This window comes from Myotis nattereri (assembly GCF_964212035.1).
Source record: "Myotis nattereri genome assembly, chromosome: 8".
NCBI lineage: Eukaryota > Metazoa > Chordata > Mammalia > Chiroptera > Vespertilionidae > Myotis > Myotis nattereri.
The window spans coordinates 14,542,957-14,565,009 of NC_138083.1; the positions used below are offsets into that span (position 1 = coordinate 14,542,957).

Sequence of the window (22,053 nt, forward strand, 5' to 3'; positions counted from 1 at the left end):
GAGAGAGAGAGAGAGAGAGAGAGAGAGAGAGAGAGAATGAATGAGGGAAATACCCAGAAACAGAAGAAATTCCAATATATATCCCTGAAACCCTTAAATCACAAGTTCTAGTTTAGAGGAGGCAGTCCATTCCACCTCCTTTCCAGCTGACTAGATGGGAGGACCTAGAATTGTACATTTTAGCGTAGTTGTGGAGAGTTCTTACAATGTACACTCCCTGGACCCCACCTCTAGGAGATCCTGATACAAAAAGCTAGTGACTCAGGAGTCCGTATTTCTTGGACATTCTTTAGAGTTTCCACATTGAGCCAAGTTTGGGAACTTTTTTAATCACCATACTGATGCTGCACTTCAGAGCTTTTGAGATGGCCCTGCTCCATTAAATCCCCATGTTATTGGACAGGGACCATCCAGAACAGGTAAACCTCTGGCCAGCCTGTAGTGTGTGGGTTCTTGACTTTATGCAGGAGAGATTTCACAGCATAAGTACAGGTGATATAGACAGTACTTTGATTAAAGCTAGGGACAGTGAAATAGGAAGAGCCTAGGATAGAAGCAACAGGAGAGAGAGGCGGGGCTGCTTTGGCTCTCTAGAAATGTTACAGGAAAGAAGTGAGCCAAGGTAAGGCTTCTGCCAGCTCACTGGAAAGTCAGAGAAAAGGGACCTTGGAAACAAGTTCAAGGGGTTAGCCAGGGGTGAGCTGCCACTGCCCATTGCTCCTCTGGTTGCAAGTCTCCTGGGGTCCCTTAGGAGATGCATGCCTGTGGGGGAAGGGAAATGTATGGGCATGCTCCTGGGAGGGAGAGCTTTGCTGGGTCCTTTGTCTTGAAGGGTTTAAAAGACTGGGAGTTTAGGGGAGGTCTCAGGGGAAAATCTAATACAATATTCATCAATTTTATGCTGATATATCAAATGAGATTTATTCCCATAATTTCATCTGTCCTTGTATGTGGTTGGCAAATGGTGCTAATTGAACTTCCAATATCTACTAGCATCTCTTTGAGTAGGATGATTTAAGCTATTTACCCTCTGGTTAGGAAGAAGAAGTGTAAACCATTTACTCTTGGGTCCTTGATTATGGAAGATAGGATTTTGTGACTTACTAGATGGCTGTAAACTGCCTGGCCATTTAACTCTCTGTCCTAGTTTCCCTAGTCCACTTATCAAAGAATTTTCCTAGCTTCTTACAATCCTGCCTCACCCGTAGACTGCTCTGCTTTTCAAGTGCTTACGTTCTTTTTTGTTCTTTTCAGTTTTCCTTTTTACTCCAGCATTTACTGCTACCTCCAATTTCCTGCCCCAAAAGTACACAAGTTAGAATAATGCATGTAGTAATAGTAAATAAACTCTACTTGAAGATCTGAGGTTTCCTTCTACTTTTGGAGTCCAGCTGATATGGTTGTAATAAACTAGTCTACACTAATAAAAGGGAAAAATGGTAATTGGCGTACGGCGATACCGTTTTCATTGGCTAATCAGGGCTATATGCAAATTAACTGCCAACTAAGATTGGCAGTTAACTGCCAACAAGATGGCGGCTAATTTGCATATGTAGGCACAATGCAGGGAGGCAAAAGGGAAAGCAGGAAGAAGCCCCCTGCCACTGACAGTGATCTGAAACCCAGGGGGGAGCTAAGAGCTGGGGGGCAGAGCAAAGGTGGCCCTGGGGCCGCCTTTGCTCTGCCCCCCAGCCATGATCGGAGAATCAGGCGCCTTTGCCACCCTGGCCAGTGATAGCAGGAAGTGGGGTGGAGCCAGCGATGGGAGCTGGGCATGGTCAAAGCTGGCAGTCCCAGGAGCTAGGGGTCCCTTGCCTGGGCCTAAAGCGAAGCCCACGATCGCGGCGCCCCCCACTGCCACTGCAGGTCCCTGCTGCCCGGGCCAGATGCCTACGCCAGAGGCGTTAGGCCTGGGCAGGGGCGGAGCCTGCAACCACAGGGAGCTGGGGGTCCCCTGCCCAGGCCTGACACCTCTGCCGGAGGCCTCAGGCCTGGTCAAGGGGCCGATCCGGTGATTGGTGATCGGTGATCGGAGGGTGATGAGGGTCAACTCCTCGGGCCGAGGCATCAGGCCTGGGTGGGGGGCGGAGCCGGGGATTGGGGGGATATGATGGTCCCCTTGCCCAGGCCTGAAGCCTGGGTCAGAGGCGTCAGGCTTGGGCAGGGGGTGGAGCAAGCGATCAGAGGGAGATGGGGGTCCCCTGCCCAGGCATGATTCCTGGGCCAGAGGCCTCAGGCCTGGGCGGGGGCCAGAGCCAGTGATCGGGGGAAGATGGGGGTCCCCTGTCCAAGCCTGACACCTCTGGCGGAGGCGTCAGGCCTGGGCAAGGGGCCGATCAGGCGATCGGAGGGTGATGGGGGTCAACGCCTGAGGGCTCCCAGTATGTGAGAGGGGGCAGGCTGGGCTGAGGGACACTCTCCACCCACCCCCCCACACACACCCAGTGCATGGATTTCGTGCACCGGGCCCCTAGTTATTAATAGGAAAGGAGCAAAAGGGGAGGCCAGACATTATAAGCACAGCCATCTGGGCACCTTCACCAGGAAGCTGAAATTTTAGACTCCCCAGGGAATCACTGGCCCATTCCCCAAAGATCACTAGGGGTAGGGGAGATGGACATGTGTGCAGTAAAGTCAGGGTGACGTAGGGAAGGTGCCTGTCAGTCAAACTTGGGAACAGAAATCGTTTGCTAGAGGGACTGGGGCCACTGCAAACCCATGAAAATGTGGAGATATATATAATCCCAAGACAAAGGAATTCTCACCCTCTTGGCTCTTGTGACTCTCTTACATTTGCCCATGTTCCTCCATAGCCGTGTGGCCCTAGAGGCCCCATGGCAGATGGTCATGCAGACCCCACATGCAATGGACTGCTGGACTGCAGCAGGGAACACACACTAAGCTAGCCTGCTGGGTTGGATTTGCCCCAACATGGAATGGAAACTCTGGGCAATGGCTTTAATCCCAGCCCTGCTGAAGGCAAAGATGGACTTCTTCCTTGGTGGGACTATGGAAATGTAACCTGGGAAGCGCAGGGGTTTAATTCCACAGAAATAAAGCTTTCTACAATATCTCATCCTCCCGTGCGAGTCTCAGAAAATTCCTTTTCTCATGATATCACAAGAAGCTCACTCCCCCTCTCCTCCCAGCAACAGGTAGGTAGGTACCTGGAGAGCTCCCTACAGATAACACTGAAATGTGTAAACTCTGTGACATTTGCTTCAGTCATCTTTCTAGGAGTTTGGGCCTTCTTGTCTTGCTCTCTGAAAGCATTGTCTTAGACAGATTTTGTGTGGCAGTGACCACAGAATACCGATTAATAGTTTGAAATTGTCACAAGCTCTCATTTGGCAGTGATCTTTGTATTTGCGTAACCACCTCTGCTTTAGCATTGCCAAATGTAAACGATCTAGACAAGGCTTTGTATTAAAAAACAAACAACTCCCTCTGGGACAGTCCTGGAAATCTTTGGCAGACAATGGCATCTATCTATGGATACTTCTCCTAGAAGATTAGATTTTTTATTGGAAGTCAGATATTGTGTCCCAGGAGATCCACCGCCAATGGAAAACATTATGTAAAGGATAAAGAGAGCTCAATGGCTCACATCCATTGAAAAGAATTCAGTCAATAAAAACAGTGGATTATGCATATATTGTATATATGCAACTCAATTATAATCAAGCAAGAGAGGACCATTAGAAGGTTGCAATATGGGGAGACTGAAAAATAACTCTGAATTTATATTGGGAGAAATGATACATTCTTAAATGTCTTGCTCTGGAGGTAAAAATGTCTCTTTCTGCCAGCTGTTCCTGGGTGGGTGAGTGGGTAAATGGGCATCACACAGTTAATGAAGTTATTTTTGTGTGTGGCCGCTCTGGATTTCCTTTTGCAAAACTAGACTGTAGGTTGAGCATTCCATTCTGGGATCCAGGTATCTCATCCATCCACTGGCCACATGCCAGCTGTGCTGAGCAGGAATTCCTGAACCAACATAATGCTGAGCGTATAAGGTGATCTTTCTGGAAGCCAGGGGTCATTTTCCATTTCCCGCATACTTAAAGGACCAAACTTCACCTTGGCCTAAGACCCCACCCCCAGCGCCAGCGGTCAGGGAGATTCGACCCCACCCTGGCCCGCTCTGCACCCCGCTGGGAATTGTCCTTGACCCCGGCCGAACCAATCTGCGCTTCGCGCCTGCGCTCCCGCCTCCAGGGTGGGTCCCGGACTACAAATTCCGGCAGGCTGTGCGCACCGCGCCTGCGCGCGCCGCCTTGCAAGAAGGGAGCGAAGGCGTGGTAGGCGCATTCAGCCGGCAGAGGAGGTTGTGGCGGCGGCGTTAGGAAGTATGGACAACGCAGGGAAGGAGCGCGAGGCAGTCCAGCTGATGGCGGATGCCGAAAAGCGACTTAAGGCCTCCCACTCCTTCCTCCGAGGGCTGTTTGGGTGAGCGTCAGGCCGCGCGCGTCCTGAGGGGGTCTCCATCCTCGGCCCATCCCCGGTCGACTGCCCCCCCAACGCGTCCCTCTGGGAGCCGCTAGGGCCCCCACACCTCTGCACGACGCGGTCTCTACAACCCTTAGAAAGCCCAGGGGCCTCCAGCCCCAGAGCACCCTCCCGCGATTCTCTAGGGCCCACTGAACCTACTCCTGTGCCCCACTATGTCCCCTCGGGCACGGAGCTGTCTTCGCGTTGGTGCGAGGATCCCACGGCCTTACGGGTCCGCGGCAGCCGGGTGTGCGGTGGCCCTAACCGCAGTGGCCGGACGGATGGGTTCGTTTCGCCCCCGCTGAGCCCGCGTAGCCAGGGAGACCTGTGTGGCGTCGGCGCGAGGCGGCCCGGGGAGCCCGCGGGGCTGCACCCTGGACCCCTGGCTCGCGCATCTGGGGAGCGTCTGGCTGGGCGATGCGCCCCGCGGTGGAGCAGACGGCCCCCAGCACCCCTAGCCCAGCGTCCGTGTGCCCATTTTCATTGCGCCAAAGTAGACATTTAATAAATAGTCGTTGGATGGACGGATGTTTTCTCAGCTTAGCATTTTTCCTTCACCAGAGATTGATGTAATTGCCGGGGCCTCCTCTTTGGTTAAGGATAACGCAGCGAATCACTCTCATTTCCTGTAATTCTTCCATGCTCTTCTGGGGAAGGTCTTAAATTCGGACTTTGCAGAAAGCAAAGCCTGCATTGACAGTTCTTGGAAGCATTATGGGCAGGTGAATATGTGAATGATTCAGCTGTTTAGAATGAGAGAGGCAGAACTATCGCGGGTTTTGTTGTTGTTGTTGTTTCCCTTTTGAAAGTGAAAGATCCTCTGCCGACACCAGGAGCGCATTTTTTATTCTTGAGAAGGGCAAGTGGCCCGTACTCAACCATTGCATTAGTAGGCGCGGTTTTATTTCTGTACAAATTCAGTTTGGAATCTGCTTGTTTTGCCAGCTTCATTCTTCAGGTTGTGGTCCTTGACCGTTGTTGACACATCCCCAGGAACTGCTTAAATGCAGGTTCCACGCTGTGCACAGCAGTGTGGGGTGCAAAGATACAGAGAGATAAGGCTTCCTGCTTTCAGGAACCTTTCCGAGGGCATGTATCCCAGCTGGGTTCAAAATTCCTCATGTGATGTGTAGTTTGAAATGCAGTGAATCCAAAGTTTGTTCCCCTTTAAAAAAGTTACCACAGTGCATAAGGAACACTGCCCAATACTTGATGCTAACACCAAACAGTAGCTCCTTCCTCTGATTCAGAAAACGTTTAAAATTTATTTAGATAAAATTTAATGTCCTAGCAGCTGTGGGCAAACTACGGCCCACGGGCCGGATCCGTTCCCTTTGAAATGAATAAAACTAAAAAAAAAAAAAGACCGTACCCTTTTATGTAATGATGTTTACTTTGAATTTATATTAGTTCACACAAACACTCCATCCATGCTTTTGTTCCGACCCTCTGGTCCAGTTTAAGAACCCATTGTGGCCCTCGAGTCAAAAAGTTTGCCCACCCCTGTACCTAGTGTTTCATGTCAGGAGATGTTTTAATGTCACAGCATATTTCAAGCCAGGGTGTCCTTCCCTGGAAGAGAATTTGTAATTGGCAGGAGAAAAAAGCATGCCAGCACTTGATGCTTGTTTCAGGGGAACACATTGCCTTTTTTTTTTTTTTTTTTTAAAGAGGTGTTGTATCATTGTTTTTGTGAAACTAGGCCAAATCTTGTCATTAATCCTAAAAGGATTTTGAAAAGCCTTTTTTTTTTTTTTTTTTCTTTTGAAGGCCTTTTTGTTTTGAAAGAAACATCTATTTTTCCTTGGCTGGTAATCACCAATTTTTTTGTTGTTGTTAATATTTTTTCATTGATTTTTAGAGTGGAAGGCGGTGGGGGGCAGAGAGAGAGAGAGAGAGACAGACATGATCCGTTGCTTCCCGCATGCAGCCCAACAGGGACTGGGGATCCAGCCTGCAACCAAGATATGTGCCTTTGACTGAATCAAAGCAAAGACCCTTGAGTCCCCTGGCCCACGCTCTAACCACTGAGAAACCTGGCTAGGGCCCAGCTGGTGCTTTAAAGGGGACAGGTGATGCTGTTTTGAGGATGTGGCAGCCATTAAAATGTGCTCAGCATTTTGCAGATATTTTACATCACGTATGCAGTCTTAGCTACACATTAAAACCTATTAGGAGTTCATCTTCTTCACTCATTGTTTATCCACCACCCACATTTGTGGCAGTAATGTATCCTCAAAATTATTCTATATCTCTTCCTTTTTGTGGCTTTCAGTAAAATTAAATGAAAATATGCATTGTATATTTCCAAGAAAAAAATCAGTCATGTATTATTTTGTGTGTAAGGCACAAGTCCCGTGCTTGTTTTAGAAATGTCAGTGTACCTTTCTCACATCCCTCCCATAGAAAAAGAGATGCCGGGGAGGCACAACCATCACAAGAAACCAGTTAGTGAGTGGTATTTTGTATTTCTTCTTGACTGCCAGTTCAACCGTGATGTGTTTTGTGGTTGTGGGATTCAATTAAAACTCACTCTTTCTGAATGGGTTACCATAGTTTAGCAAAACTGCAGTAAAAGAGTTGTGTTTTCATTTTATGTGTTTCCAGAGGTGAGCTATTGAATTTGGTACTTGATTTCAAATTCTGATTTAGAATATTAGTGAACTGCTTAGAATGATCTCTAAATGAGCTGCTTAGTAGGGCTTGGATTTGTCAGTTTTGACAATAAGATAGTTTTGCAAAGCTAAGGCCTCTGTTACTACCCCTCCATCTTGCTGTTAGGAGACCAGACTGGGGATAGCTTGCACCTCAAAGAGAGTGGCTGCTTAAGAATGACAGATGTTCTGGATGATTAATGCTTTCTTCTCTTGCTTTTGAATGTTCCCCCATCTCAAAGCTTATAACAGAGACATAAATCTGGCAGTGTCAAAATAAATTTAATGAAATAACCCTACTGGGTTATCTTGAAATAATTATAAGTCTAGAATTTCTATTTGTGAAAATAGGGAATATTTCTTACTCATTGTGGACCATTAATTATCAGTTTCCTTTTTTAAGAGAGAGAATGAAAATGAGAGAGAAATATCAATTTGCTCCCACTTATTTATGCATTCATTGGTTTATTCTTGTATGTCCCCTGACCCCGGATCAAACCCACAACCTTGAAGTATCAGGGTAACGCTCTAACCAACTGAACTATCCAGCCAGGACTCAGTATTTACTCAACTTTATTTTGAGAGAGATTTTGCTTTAAGTTTTTCTAAAATGTGGGGATATGTGATACCATTTGTAAAACATTTAAGTCTCCCTCAGTTACAATAGATATTCAAATGTAGATTAAATTTTTTTAAAAAGTCAATAGCTCAGATTTAGAGACAAGTAGTATATTTCTTATGTACTAATATCAGCAATAGAATATTCTATATACTGGATAGTTATTTTCTATATATTACATAGTATATATTATATATGAACTATAATAAATACAGCTCTAATTCTCTCATTTACTAATTTGATGGCCCTGGCCAAGTAAATCATAACCAGAGCTTCTGTATTTTTCAGCTTTCAAATGGGCAGAGGGAAATAATCTACTTTTCAAAATTGTAAGGATTGAATGAGGTATCAGAATGCTTATTAAGCTGCACAGAGCTATATTGCTATTATATCATTTGGTTTTTCCAATTATAGTGTCAAGTTACAGTTTGTGTATCAAACTGTATGGGTTACCTAGTATAGCAAAACTGCCAGCAAAAGAGCTATGTTTTCATTTTATGTGTTTCCAGAGGTGAGCTATTGAATTTGGTACTTGATTTTTAAATTCCAATTTAGAATCTTAGTGAACTGCTTAGAACAGGGGTAGGGAATGTTTGGCCCTTGGGCCGTATAAGGCCTGCAAAATCATTTGGTCTGGCCCTTCCAGGGCATTATGGTTGAGTTAATTAAATGTTTGACCAAATATAGCAGGCTAATTTTTAAGTTGATAATTTTGTATGGCCCGAAAATGATGTTATAAATATCCAAATGGCCTTCGGCGGAAAAAAGATTCTCCACCCTGGCTTACAATGATCCCTAAATGAACTGCTTAGAATGGCCTGGGTTTGACAGTAAGATAGTTTTGAATGGCTAAGGCCTCTCTTATTATTTTTTCCATCTTGTTACTAAGAGACCAGATTGGGGATAGACTGCACAGTGCACATCAGGTTGGCCTTTTTCTGTTTGCATTTTTGCAGTGTTCACCATTTTTTTCTCTCACTAGAGGCCCAATGCATGAAATTCATGCAAGAGGCTCGGCCCTCGCAGACCCGGCTTTGTCCGGAAGGATATCCGGGAGGTCGTTCGGCTGTCTGGTCTAATTAGCATATTACGCTTTTATTATTATAGATTCTTGTGAGCCCTGTGAGGTGCATACTTGTTTATAAAAGGTCAGGATAACCCAGTGGTTGTGTGTGGCTCTAGAATGTAAGCCCCTAGGGAGTCTGTCTCATTTTATTACTGTGGTATACCACATTGTGATTAGCAAGGGAGCATCCCTAAAAGGAATCACTGGTTAATTAGGGGAGACCTCCCCAAAAGCCAATAGAATCACACACAGGTTACACACAAAGAGTGGGAGCTTATGCAATAGAAGTGAGCTGAGCAAGCATCTGGCACCAAGTCCCAGTCACTGGCAGCATAACAGGTGGAGAGGCGGTGTCATTCTCTAGCCAGGTGGCTACAGCGGTGGCACAGGTCCAGTGGAGTGGAAGTCTGGCAGGGCTCCGAGCATGACCCTTGGTACAGCCAAGCTTGAGGACTGGGTGGTCAGAGCTCTGAGTTTTTATAGCACACTAGAGGCCCGGTGCACGAAATTTGTGCACTGAGGGGAGGGGGGGGTTCCCTCAGCCTGGCCTGTGCCCTCTTGCAGTCCGGGACCCCTCACTCCTTACCACCTGCCTGCTCGCTGCTCTTTACGCTTGGCTCACTGCTCCTTAGCACTGCTGCAGAGGCGGGAGAGGTTCCTGCCACCGCCACTGCACTCACCAGCTGTGAGCCCAGCTTCTGGCTGAGTGGTGCTCCCCCTGTGGGAGCACACCGACCACCAGGGGGCAGCTCCTGCGCTGACATCTGCCCCCTGGTGATCAGTGCGCATCATAGCGACCGGTCATTCCACCGTTCGGTCGGTTTGCATATTAAGGTTTTATTATATAGAATAAGGGGTGGAGGTCCCACTCATATTGGTGTCTAGATGGAGCCCTTGTCCAAGTGTCCAGACTTATGATTTTGGTCATTCCAGTCCCCTCCTAGAAGCATTCCTGATGCACCCCCTTACCTTAGCCTTGACATAGCACTTGGCATAACTGTCATGGCTGACAGTGACTCCATTTTATATGGTTAAAGGTGTCCAAAAAGTCTGATAATGCTCTTGCTCTATACAGTCACTCAGGCACTTAGTGAATATTGGTGGAGAGAATATGTGAATGCTAATACAAATGCTGATTTTTATTTTTATTTAATTTTTACTCTTTTGTCTGGTTTTCAAGAGCAAAGGCAACAACATGAAAGGGAGCTCATGTCACTTCTATGTTTTACTTAAATATCTGTTTATTATAAATATAGTAGCTATATATGGTAGAAAAATGCAAGGAATACAGAAAAATTTCAATTAAAAAGTAAAATTTTCCCTGAATCTTCTCTCTTCTAAACATTACTTCCTAGAAGTGACTTTTTATTTTTATTCTTTTATTTTTTTAATATATTTCTTATTGATTTCAGAGAGGGATAGAGAGATGGAAGCATCGATGAGAGAGAATCATTGATTGGCTGCCCCCTTCCTGGGGATCAAGCCAGCAACCTGGGCATATGCTCTGACCAGGAATCGAACTATGACCTCCTGATTCATATGCCGATGCTCAACTACTAAGCCACACCAGTCGGGCTGATTTATTAATATTAGACAGTATCTATCAATTGTGCTAAAAATGATGAATTTAGCATAGCTTACATGGCCTTGCATTTTCTCCTTTACTTCCTGATTTTACTAAATTAATTCTCAGTTTCTAAATACTACTTTTTATATGTAAATAATATGTAAAGCTGTAATTCTACTTTAAAATTTTAAAAAAAATATTTCCCGCCCTAGTCAACTTGGCTGAGTGGATTGAGCTTCGGCCTGCGGACCAAAGGGTCCCAGGTTTGATTCAGGCCAAGGACACATACCTTGGTTGCAGGCTCCTCCCTGGCCCAGGACCTGGTCAGGCATGTGCACGAGGCAACCAATCGATGTGTTTCTCTCACAACGATATTTCTCTGTCTTTCCTTCTCTTCCATTCTCTCTAAAAATCAATGGAAAATAGGCTCTGGTAAGGATTAAAAAATATATATATATGAATATATTTCCCTATTTCTGTGGGTTATAGATTGGCTGTGAACATATTGTCCAAACTGGGATTGATTGATTGATTGATTGATTGATTGATGGATTTTAGAGAGAGAGGAAGTGAGACTGACAGACAGATATAGATTTGTTGTTCCACTTACTTATGCATTCATTGGTTGCTATTTGCATGTGCCCTGATCAAGTATTGAAACCACAACCTTGGCCAAACTGGGATATTTTTGAGGTATCAAGAAAATAGATATAAATCAAGGGTGTTCATACAACCAAGATATAGGGTTATCCTAGTTATAGAAGACTTTATAATCTATTTTTATGCTTTTAATTTTTGATTATATGATTAGAGTATAAAATCAGTAAAGCTTTTATACCTTCAAAATTTTTTCAGTGACTGACAGAGTTCACAGTAAGGAAACTTAGTGAGAGAATTTCAGAATGTTAGCTATTTCTGTATTTAAATGGAGCTTATTGTAAGAATGGTATTTAATTAAAATCTAACTAATATATCACTACTTTCTTGGTTCAAGTATATACTTTTTCATGGTAAGGAAGTATCTGTCAATTCCTGTCTTAATGGATGTTTTCATGAGTTATTGAATGAAGTTACATTTTTAAGGCCTTTTCAATATCTGTGGAGGTAAACATGATTTTTCTTCTTTGTTATTAATATGTTAATTCATGAATTTCCTCATAATGAACTGTCCTTGCATTCCTTGAATAAACCCTCTAGGTTATAATGTATTTCTCTTAATGGGCTAATGGATTCTGTTTTTAAATATCTTAATTCTAATTATTTTATTTCTAACCAGAGGCCTGGTGCACAAATTCTTGCACAGGTGGGGTCCCTCAGGGTGGCCTGCGGAGAACTGCCCCTGGCTTGTACCCCCAGCCTCACAGCCCCAGCTCGAGACCCCAGCCTTGCAGCCCCACAGCCCCGCCTTGGCCTGGTGCCATCCCCTCACCTGCTTCACCATCTCCCCTGCGGGGCGATTGATTGGGGCAGGCCCCCCACCCAGCTCCCTCAGTGCCTGGGTGGGGAAGATATTCCCCTTTCAGGGCTTTCCAGCTCCATTTTAAATGCGGTTTTCTTTATTTAGGTTCACAGGGCAAAAACAAGACTTCACATTATTTGATGATCAATTGGTTTTTAAAACTCAAATGCATTGCCCTAGCCAGTTTGGCTCAGTGCATAGAGCATTGGCCTGCAGACTGAAAGGTCCCGGGTTCGATTCCTGATCAAGGGCATGTGCCTGGGTTGCAGGCTCGATCCCCAGTAGGGGACATGCAGGAGGCAGCCAATCAACGATTCTCTCTTATCATTGATGTTTCTATCTCTCTCTTCCTCTCCCTTCCTCTCTGAAATCAATAAAAATAAAATTAAAAACACACACACAAATGACTTATCTGCATGTAGGTACCATCCGAGCTCTCTGAAATAATGGGCCTGTAATTTTCCTGAGCTGATTCCCTGCCAGCCCTCTAAATGGGAACGAACAGGATGGCATAGTAAGGAGAAGCAGGGACTCACAGGCTGACTTCAAGGACTCAAGACACAGCTCCCCTACTCGCTGATGTCGGTGGAACATAGGGCTGTGACCAAGCTTCCTCAGTGTAACATGGGTGGGGGTTGGACACTCTGTTTTTTCTAACCTGAAGTTTAATGTTCTTTCCTTAGCATTAAGGGGCAGGAACTTTATTTCCTGTGTTTTCTGGCACACACTGATCTCAGTGAATGATTCCTGAGTAAGCATGATCGAAGAGAGGAGGGAGGTCAGCCTTGCCCCAGGAATTGGAGGGAAGGGGAAAGTCCGCTGGGCTGCTTGGTGGTGGGGATGGTGCTGGTGGTTCTTGTTCAGGCTGGTCACTGTTTTCTTCATGGTGGTAAAGTGTTTTCTTCTTCAAGGTTAAGATACCGTAATAGCAAAAAATAGTCAATTTGGCCCAATTTAGCTTTCTTAATGTCAATTTAATATCATTATATACATTATACCCACTTTATAATGTAGTTTACCTCACAGAAACTTGTTTGTGTTTTCTAGACTCTTCTACCTCACTATATGGTCTCTGGATAATAATCAGTTGCATTATTTGATTGTGAACTCTGAATGTTTGTCCTTAAAACTTATAAAAATTAACTTTCATATGCCTATTCTTTTACTAGAATAGGCATTTGAAATAATTTCAAAAGTCCTTTTATTTCATTAAATTTTAAACTTAAGTTATCTTTATGATAAGTGACTTTCTCTAGTACTTTGAAAATAAAAATACTATGTTTTTTCTTTTTTTTTTAAAACGTATATTTATTGATTTCAGAGAGGAAGGGAGAGGGAGAGAGAGAAGAAACATCAATGATGAGAGAGAATCATCCATCAGCTACCTTTTGCACATCCCCCCAGTGGGGACTGAGCCCACAGCGCAGGCATGTGCCCTGACTGGGAATCCAATCGTGACCTCCTGGTCATAGGTCGACACCCTCAACCGCTGAGCCACGCTGGCCCAGGCAAAAATATTTATGTTTTAAGAGAGGTGAGGGTCTTGAGTCTAGCAGGGTGCACTTAATATTTTTATAATGCTCACTAAACTTGAAATCAGGTGTTCAGTTTCACCACTGACCTTGCCTGAATGACCTTGGGTGAGCCATGACCTCCAGATACAGTTTTCTCTTCTTTAAAATGGATATAGCGTCTTTCATGATTGTTGCAATAGTGAAATGACATAACGTGGAAATAACCAGCATAAAACCTGGCATAATGTAGGCGTTCTATCTCTGAAAATAATAGGATGAAGTATATTTCAATTAAGCTAGTTCTATTTGGAAACCTTTAATAAGAATGATTGTGTTATAATTATAGTTAAAGATTCCTGGTATACTTTAGAAAAACAAGACACAAGAAAATAGCAAGTTTTTGTTAGATCCAAAGAGCTATGGTTAATATTGAAAACTCTGTCATGTTGGGAATTTTTCATTGTGGAAATTAGCTAATTGGTTTTTTAAAATATATATGTGCAGATTTGAAGTGGAGGAAAAGGAGCATGAGGTGTGAGTAAGAAAAGGCTTTGCTATTCTTCACTTTCACTTTTGGTATGGCTTGTTGCCATCCTGTCACTTGCTGCGTGACATAGCCCCCAAACGTTTTTTTAAATATATATTTTATTGATTTTTTACAGAGAGGAGGGGAGAGGGATAGAGAGTTAGAAACATCGATGAGAGAGAAACATCTATCAGCTGCCTCCTGCACACCCCTAATGGGGATGTGCCCACAACCAAGGTACATGCCCTTGACTGGAATTGTACCTGGGACCCTTCAGTCCGCAGGCCGACGCTCTATCCACTGAGCCAAACCGGTTAGGGCTGTTTGTTTTTTTATATGTGTGTATATATATACATTAAAAGTGCAGAAATCAATCATTTTTAGCATATTCATGGAGCTGTGTAACCATTGCAGCAATCAGTTTTAGAACATATTCATAATCCAGAAGGAAGCTCTGCCATTTTTTTTTTTTCAGCACTCCCCCTCTAGGCAGCCAGTAATCTGTTTTCTGTCTCTATGGATTTGCCTGTTCTATACCTCTCATCTATATATATAAAAGCCAAGCGACTGGAACAACTGGTTGCTATGACATGCACTGCGGCCAGCCATCCAGCCCGATCTTGGGCGGGGCTGGCCAGCCAACCTCCCGTGGCCCCTCCCCCTGGCTGGACCCCACCTGTGCACAAATCCATGCACCGGGCCTCTAGCATAAGTGGAATTGTACAATATAAGCTCTTTTGTGACTGGCTTCTTTCACTTAACATATAATGCTTTCAAGGCTCATCTACATTATATCATATATCAGGACTTCATTCCTTTTTATTGTCTGCCTGCCTGATGCCCCTAACTGCCTGCCTGATCGCCCATAATCACTGTCCTGCCTGCCTGATTGCCCCTAACCACTCTGCCTGCCTGCCTGCTCACCCCTAACTATTCACCTACTTGCTTGCCTGATGGCCCCTAACTGCTCGCCTGCCTGCCTGATTGCCCCTAACCGCTTGCCTGCCTGATGGCCCCTGATGGTCCCTGATGGCCCCTGATGGCCCCTGATGGCCCCTGATGGCCCCTAATCGCCCCTGCCTGCCTGTCTCATTGCTCTGACTGCCTCTGCCTGCCTGCCTCATTTCCCCTAACCGCTCGCCTGCCTACCTCATTGCCCCTAACTGCTTGCCTGCCTGCCTGCCTGATCACCCCTAACCACTTGCCTGCCTGCCTGCCTAATCACCCCTAACCACTTGCCTGCCTGCCTGCCTGCCTGCCTGATCACACCTAACTGCCTCTGTCTGTCTGCCTGCCTGCCTGCCTCATCACCCCTAACCACTCTGCCTGTCTGCCTGATCACTCCTAACCACTCTGCCAGCCTGCCTGATTGCCCCTAACAACTCTGCCAGCCTGCTCGATCACCCCTAACAACTCTGCCAGCCTGCCTGATCACTCCTAACCACTTGCCTGCCTACCTGATCACTCCTAACTGCTTGTCTGCCTGCCTGATGGCCCCTGATGGCCCCTAATCGCCCCTGCCTGCCTGTCTCATTGCTCTAACTGCCTCTGCCTGCCTGCCTCATTTCCCCTAACCGCTCGCCTGCCTGCCTTATTGCCTCTAACCACTCTGCCAGCCTGCCTGATTGTCCCTAACCATTCACCTGCCTGCCTGATCACTCGTAACCACTCGCCTGCCTGCCTGATCGCCCCTAACTGCCTCTGCCTCGGCCCCCACTGCCACATCTTTGTCCGGAAGGATGTCCGGAATGATATCCGAAGGTCGTTCTGCAGTCTGGTCTAATTAGCATATCACGCTTTTATTATTATAGGTGGTGTACAAACACTTCTAAAGGATTTTATGCCTTCAATACATAAATCCAATTATAATAATCGTACTAATTGAGTTCATATTCTGGGTCAAGTCCTGCAATGGCAATTATTATGGATTATTTCTTTTGATCCTCATAATAATCCAGAGGTATAGATAATATTATCCTCAGTTTACACATGCTAAAATATAGGCCCTAAGAATTAAAGAACTAGGCTAGAGTCAGTTAGTAGTTACTGTTGTCTAAGATATAATTCATACCTGGGCCTACCAGCTAAACTGCAGTGAACTGCATGCCTCTAAACTGGAGTTTGAAGCCTGTTGGAGTTCCTGGAATATGCAGATGCCCTCATTCATGTTCATGTCATACTCACTTTTGTCAGCCTTGACCTTTCTTGTCTCTTAGTCTTTTTTAAAAATATATTTTTATTGATTTCAGAGAAGAAGGGAGAGGGAGAGAAAGATAGAAATATCAATGATGAGAGAGAATCATCGATCGGCTGCCTCCTGCACGCCCCCTACTGGGGATCGAGCCCACAACCCAGGCAGGTGCCCTTGACCAGAATTGAGCCTGGGACCCTTCAGTCCGCAGGCCGACACTCTATCCTCTAAGCCAAACTGGCTATAACTATTAGTGTTTATGTCCATACTCACTCTCAGTTACTCATTATGTGTTCTGCACAGTTACAGTCTGCTGTGTCATGGTTTTCCTCTGGTTATCCTGTGTTTATAATATAGATAGATAAGATGAGAAACGTCTTTAATTGAGGGGCCTGAGCATAGTGAAAACAAGGTTGATTTTGAAAATTGGTGGAAGTTATAGAGGGTTATTTTGGTTTTTTATGTGAGAAGAAATTTCTAAGCAGCTAAAACTGTTCCTCAATGTAATCAGCTGCCTGGTGAAGAACTTTCTAGAACTGAATGTTCTGAAAGCAGCAGTGGAGTTCCCTCCTCTAAGGATGTTATAAAATGCATTTCCACACCAGTGAATGGCAGGACCCAAAGGCCCCTTCCACCCTGGGGAAGGGCTTGTTCCCTGGCACAGCTGGCAGATATTAGCCATAGAGCAGTGTGACTCATTCTTATGTGCTCTGGCTTCAGGTTTTGTTTTCATTTTCAAGTCTAAATAAACATAGTGCCAAACTGTTGGAAATTAACTTGGTAAAGATGTTTTTATCCTTCCAATTTTAATCTCCTCTGAAAAAGGTACTTCTGATTTCTCAGATTGATATAAACTTTAGTTTGCATACACGGAGAGGACTCTGGTTAAGGGTGAAGATCGGTGGTCAGTCAGATCAGTATTTGAGTCTCAGTTCTGTGGCATCCTTGCTATGTGACCTTGGGCTAGCTACTTTACTTTTGTTTGCCTTAGTTTCCTCATCTGCAAAATAGGAATAAGAGTCTCCCCTTTAAGCAGCTGTTAGGATTCTATACTGCTTGTCTGGCACATAGTATATGCTCATTAAATAATTATTATTTGAGGATTAGGAATTTGGATGGTTATTTTAGAAAAACTTAATCTCATTTTTTAAATTTTTCTCAGAGGAAACACAAGAATAGAAGAAGCTTGTGAAATGTATACCAGAGCTGCAAATATGTTCAAGATGGCTAAAAATTGGAGTGGTATGTATACAGTTTTTGTTTGCTTGCTTTTGAGGAAGATACTTTTAAAATCATTTTGAAGGAGGAAATGACTGCTCTCCCCTTAGAGAATAAGATTGTAGGCCTCAAGCCAGGTGTCAGAACTGGGATTAAAGGACCTTGATTTAGTGAATGAAGTTGAAATCCTGACATAAAATTTAAACATAAGGACTGGGTCTGTTTTAGTTTCTATAAACCACTTCCTACAGTAATAGTAATTTTTTTCTTTTTCTTTCTTTTTTTTTTTTTTTCACTTTAGAGAGGGAGGAAGGGAGAGACAGAGAAACATCAATATGAGAGATACATAGACTGGTTGCCTTGACTAAGGATCAAACTGTAATTTTTGCTTCTTATTAATGTACTCAAATAAATCTATTGCCATAAAAATTGAAAGTTATAGTAAAACTCAATGAAAACAAATAAAAATGCCTACTTTTCTTTACCTACACATTAGCAGAGAACTTCTATTTCTTGCTCTGAGAACAACTCTGTGATAACTGATTGTGGTTCCACTGAGAAGTGTGACAATGGGAGCATTACTTATATATACCCCAATAGACTTTTTGTCATGTTTTAAAGTCATGCTTTCTACCCAGTGAAATTACACATAACAAAATCAACAGAATCATTATTTTCATTGATATGAGAGGGGATGTTTCTTTCTAACACTGACTTGAGAAACAAAGTTATCCCCTATCCCTCGAAAAAGGGGCTTGTCATGGTAGGGTATCTCTCTAGTGAAATGAAGATGGCCTTCAACCAGAACAAGGACATGGTCTCTGCACCCTGGCCTACAGTGGGGTCCTTGCCCTCCACATGTTCATTTCCCCATTTCCTATTCCTTCCACCCTCAGCTCTATAAAGATACCAGAGGCCCGATGCACGAAATTTGTGCAAGGGGCTCAGCCCTCGCAGCTGCAGCGGCTTCGTCCGGAAGATCGTCCAGCTGTCTGGTCTAATTAGCATATTATGCTTTTATTATTATAGATTATTATAGATAATTGACACAAAACTTTGTGTAAGCTTAAGGTTGGTTTACCCATTTGCTTTTAAAAATCATTTCAGTGAAGGAAATGCTGTTGAACTAGATGAATATGAAAGGTCTTTTCCTGGCTTTAAAATTTTTTTGTAGGTTTAGTTTAGGATAAACAGGTCATGTTATATGTTTTCAAAATGCACTTATGCCTGAATTATAAATTACTGCAAAAAAAATGGAGGAGAAAGGAATATTATCTCAGCATTCACATCTTTTGTTTTGTTCAGGGCCTGTAATAGTAGGGGAAGGAGTGGTCTTATGTTCTAACCAAATGTTCTAACCTAAGGAAATTCCATTTCAGAGGCTATTAACATTAATATACCTAAAGAGGCTTTGTATTTATCCTCCCCCATCATCTCTTGCCTACTCTGATATCTCAGCTTCTGCATTTTTTTCTGGTCTGTTTTAATGAACCACCAAAGTAATTCCGTTCAAACGTGTCAGCTTATGTCATTTCAAATAAGAGATAAAGTCCTGAACAGTGGCCTTCTAGGACTTACCTGGTCTCTGATCCCTGACTCTCCCTGTCTCGGACCTCATCTCCGACCCACTCCCCTCATTCGCCGGGCTCCTTCCTCAAAGGCCTTTTGGCACTCTTTCTTCAAAATAGAGTGTAGCTGATTCTCTTTATCTCCTTCAAATATTGCCTTTTCAGTGAGGTCTTCCCTGGCCAACCCTTTTAAAGATAGCAATTCAGCCCTAACCGGTTTGGCTCAGTGGATAGAGCGTCGGCCTGCGGATTGAAGGATCCCAGGTTCGATTTCGGCCAAGGGCATGTACCTTGGTTGCGGGCATATCCCCAGTAGGGGGTGTGCAGGAGGCAGCTGATCGATGTTTCTCTCTCATCGATGTTTCTAACACTCTATTCCTCTCCCTTCCTCTCTGTAAAAAATCAGTAAAATATATTTTTTTTAAAAAAGATAGCAATTCACTATCTAGCAAAATTAATTAAAAAATGTTTACTAATTTATATTGTGTATGTGTTTTTATTATATACTGTCTCTTCACTAGAATGTAAACCATAGAAGTCCAGGATATTTCATCTCTACTATACCTGCAGGACCTGGACTGGTGCCTGCAGCATGGTAGATGCTCAGGAGACTCATGCAGTAAATGGCTAAATATTAGATTCTGTGAAATTATTTCTGTGTAGCAGTGGTGGTTATCATAACACCATTGCATCTCAAGTTTTAAAAGTTAGAAAGATTAAGTTAATTTGATTGATACTGAGCTTTTGAGAGATCTTCCTGGCAGGTATTAGACCAATTTGACAGGTGAAGAAATTTAGCTTGAGAAGTTGTATGACTTTAGTTTAATATCTGCTCCTTTAAATACACTTTTAAGTTTGGGAAAATTGAGTGGCATTTGTTAGCATGATTAGAATGAGTGCTCAGTGAAAAAGTAAGCCAGCAATTAGTTTTGGAAGAGCTAAATGATAAAAGCCAGCAATTAGCTTTGGAGCATGAAATGATAAAATCAAAACACTTAATATTGTCTGGGGAAATGGAGCCAGCCCTAGAGAGCCTGGAGTTGTGGGATTATACTCAGTGAGGAAAGGATGGACCGTCATTGGTTCTGGGACAGTCAGCATAGCTAAACTGCAAAAAATGAAGTTACTGGTAGAAGAGGAAAGATGTAGGTTATAAGGAAGTGATGACATTTAAACATACCAAACCACTGGTATTGGTTGTAGGGTAGATTTGCGTGTAATAATGATAATGACCAACACGTGTAACTGGAGCCAGTGTAAGCACTTGACTTGGGGATCCACGTTAGTACCACACTCTTCCGGGGCAGAGCCCATCAAAGCTTCCATTCAGCTGATATGTTCCTGAACTGTCCCTCAGAAGTTCGCTGCTGCCCCAAGTACCTCAGGGCCTACCGCTACCCTTGCAGTGGCATTGGCCCCTCCTCTGGGAACCCCTCATGAATCATCAAGGAAGTGTTCTCTCTTCCATGCTGGTGGTTAAATATTTTCAAAACTTCCTGGGCACTCTTTGAATCTTGCCCAGAAATACAAGCAGTGGGTACTTACGCATCTGATACTATTTTCTGTATGTTTTTGAGTTGCGCTTTTTTTTTTTTTTTTAATACCAAAAGGTTTTGTGATATTCTTAATTGTGCTTTTCCTAGTGGAACAAATCCTTTCCTCTCCATCCCTGTTAGTACTAACTTTCCTATTCCAGAACTTAAGAAAAAACTTTGGATTCCACAATTGAAGGCCTAATGATCACACTTTGAGAAACTTCCTTTGTCCATGAAGCCTTCATTAGCAATTTCTTCAACAATTACAACTAAGTCCAGGGGACACTGTAAGATAGAAGGATGACCTCAGTGTTTTACCTTTCGTTAAGCATTAGTAGCTTCAGTCTGCCAGTCAGTGTTCAGTATGAGCTGTGGGATAAAATTGAGTGGCCTGGTACTAGGCTGTCGCTACTGAATGGAAGCTGATAGCCTAGGCGCAGTGGTCGGCGAACTGCGGCTCCTGAGCCACATGCGGCCCTTTGGCCCCTTGAGTGTGGCTCTTCCTAAGCCTTAGGAGCACCCTAATCAAGGTAATAACAGTGTACCTACCTGTATAGTTTAAGTTTAAAATATTTGGCTCTCAAAAGAAATTTCAGTCGTTGTGCTGTTGATATTTGGCTCTGCTGACTAATGAGTTTGCCGACCACTGGCCTAGGGCCCACTTGGGAGGTCTTCTGTGGCTGAGAGAAGCTTCTATCACTGTTTGACTTGATTCTGGCTGTTTTTATATATACCTAAGATGCATTGATTGCATTTCCATGTGCTTCTGACTGGAATACTTCTTTCACTGGCATGGAACTTTCTAGCCCTTAGGGCATGGGCTTTTCTGTAGGGATACTTGGTCCTCTCTGTTTAATTGTAATAATTTATCTTCCTCAGCTGCAGGAAATGCATTTTGTCAGGCAGCCAAACTCCATATGCAGCTCCAGAGCAAACATGATTCTGCCACCAGCTTTGTGGATGCTGGGAATGCTTACAAAAAGGCAGACCCTCACGGTAAGACACACCTCTTTCTAGGACAGTGATTTTCAACCTGTGTGCCGTGGCATACTGGCGAACCACAGTCATTTTTATTAAACCATGCAGTACCTGACTATTTAGATAGGGGCACTGAGTTCTTTTCTCTTAAATTGTCCAATTTTAAAATGACAGTAGCCAACGCAACAATAGCTGTCCGGTGTGAATGAATCAATATCATACCTTTTTTTTGGTCAGATCAGCAAAAAGTATACTATATTTTTTTGTGTGCCACAGAATTTTACTAATTAGTTCATGTGTACCATGAGATCAAAGGTTGAAAATCGCTGCTCTAGGATGGTAGGGCTGAAGTTGGTGACCTTTTTCACAGGTTATACTGCTGGGCCTTTAGAGTTCTGATAAAAATAAACTTTTGTACTTTGGAATAATAGAGATTTTGGTAACTTTTAAGAATTGTTGTTTAATCATTTGCAGCTATAATGAAGAGAAGATATGTTAAATTTAACCTGGTGGTTTAGTTGCTTAATAGCATTTTCTTAAACTTCATTTATATTGCATTTTGGAGAACTTTTTGGAAATTAGCTTTAATTTTATCTAAGACTTATTATGTCCTAATTTTATGAATATGTATATTGCTTATTAGAGGAAACGCCATGTTTCCTCACTC

General features: G+C 43.6%; 1 protein-coding gene across 2 annotated transcripts in view; it reads left to right on the forward strand.

Moving 5' to 3' along the window:
• Positions 1-4,280: 4,280 nt before the first annotated feature.
• The window catches only part of NAPB (NSF attachment protein beta), a 40,422-nt gene continuing 22,649 nt past the window's right edge, over positions 4,281-22,053 (forward strand). The window contains exons 1-3 of one of the 2 annotated variants that reach the window (XM_081097848.1): positions 4,281-4,449; positions 17,250-17,329; positions 21,288-21,404. In XM_081097848.1, the coding sequence (XP_080953974.1) occupies positions 4,352-4,449; positions 17,250-17,329; positions 21,288-21,404 (295 nt within the window). In that variant the 5' untranslated portion in view covers positions 4,281-4,351. The remainder of the gene's footprint in view (positions 4,450-17,249; positions 17,330-21,287; positions 21,405-22,053) is intronic. The other variant, XM_081097849.1, reaches the window with a different exon arrangement.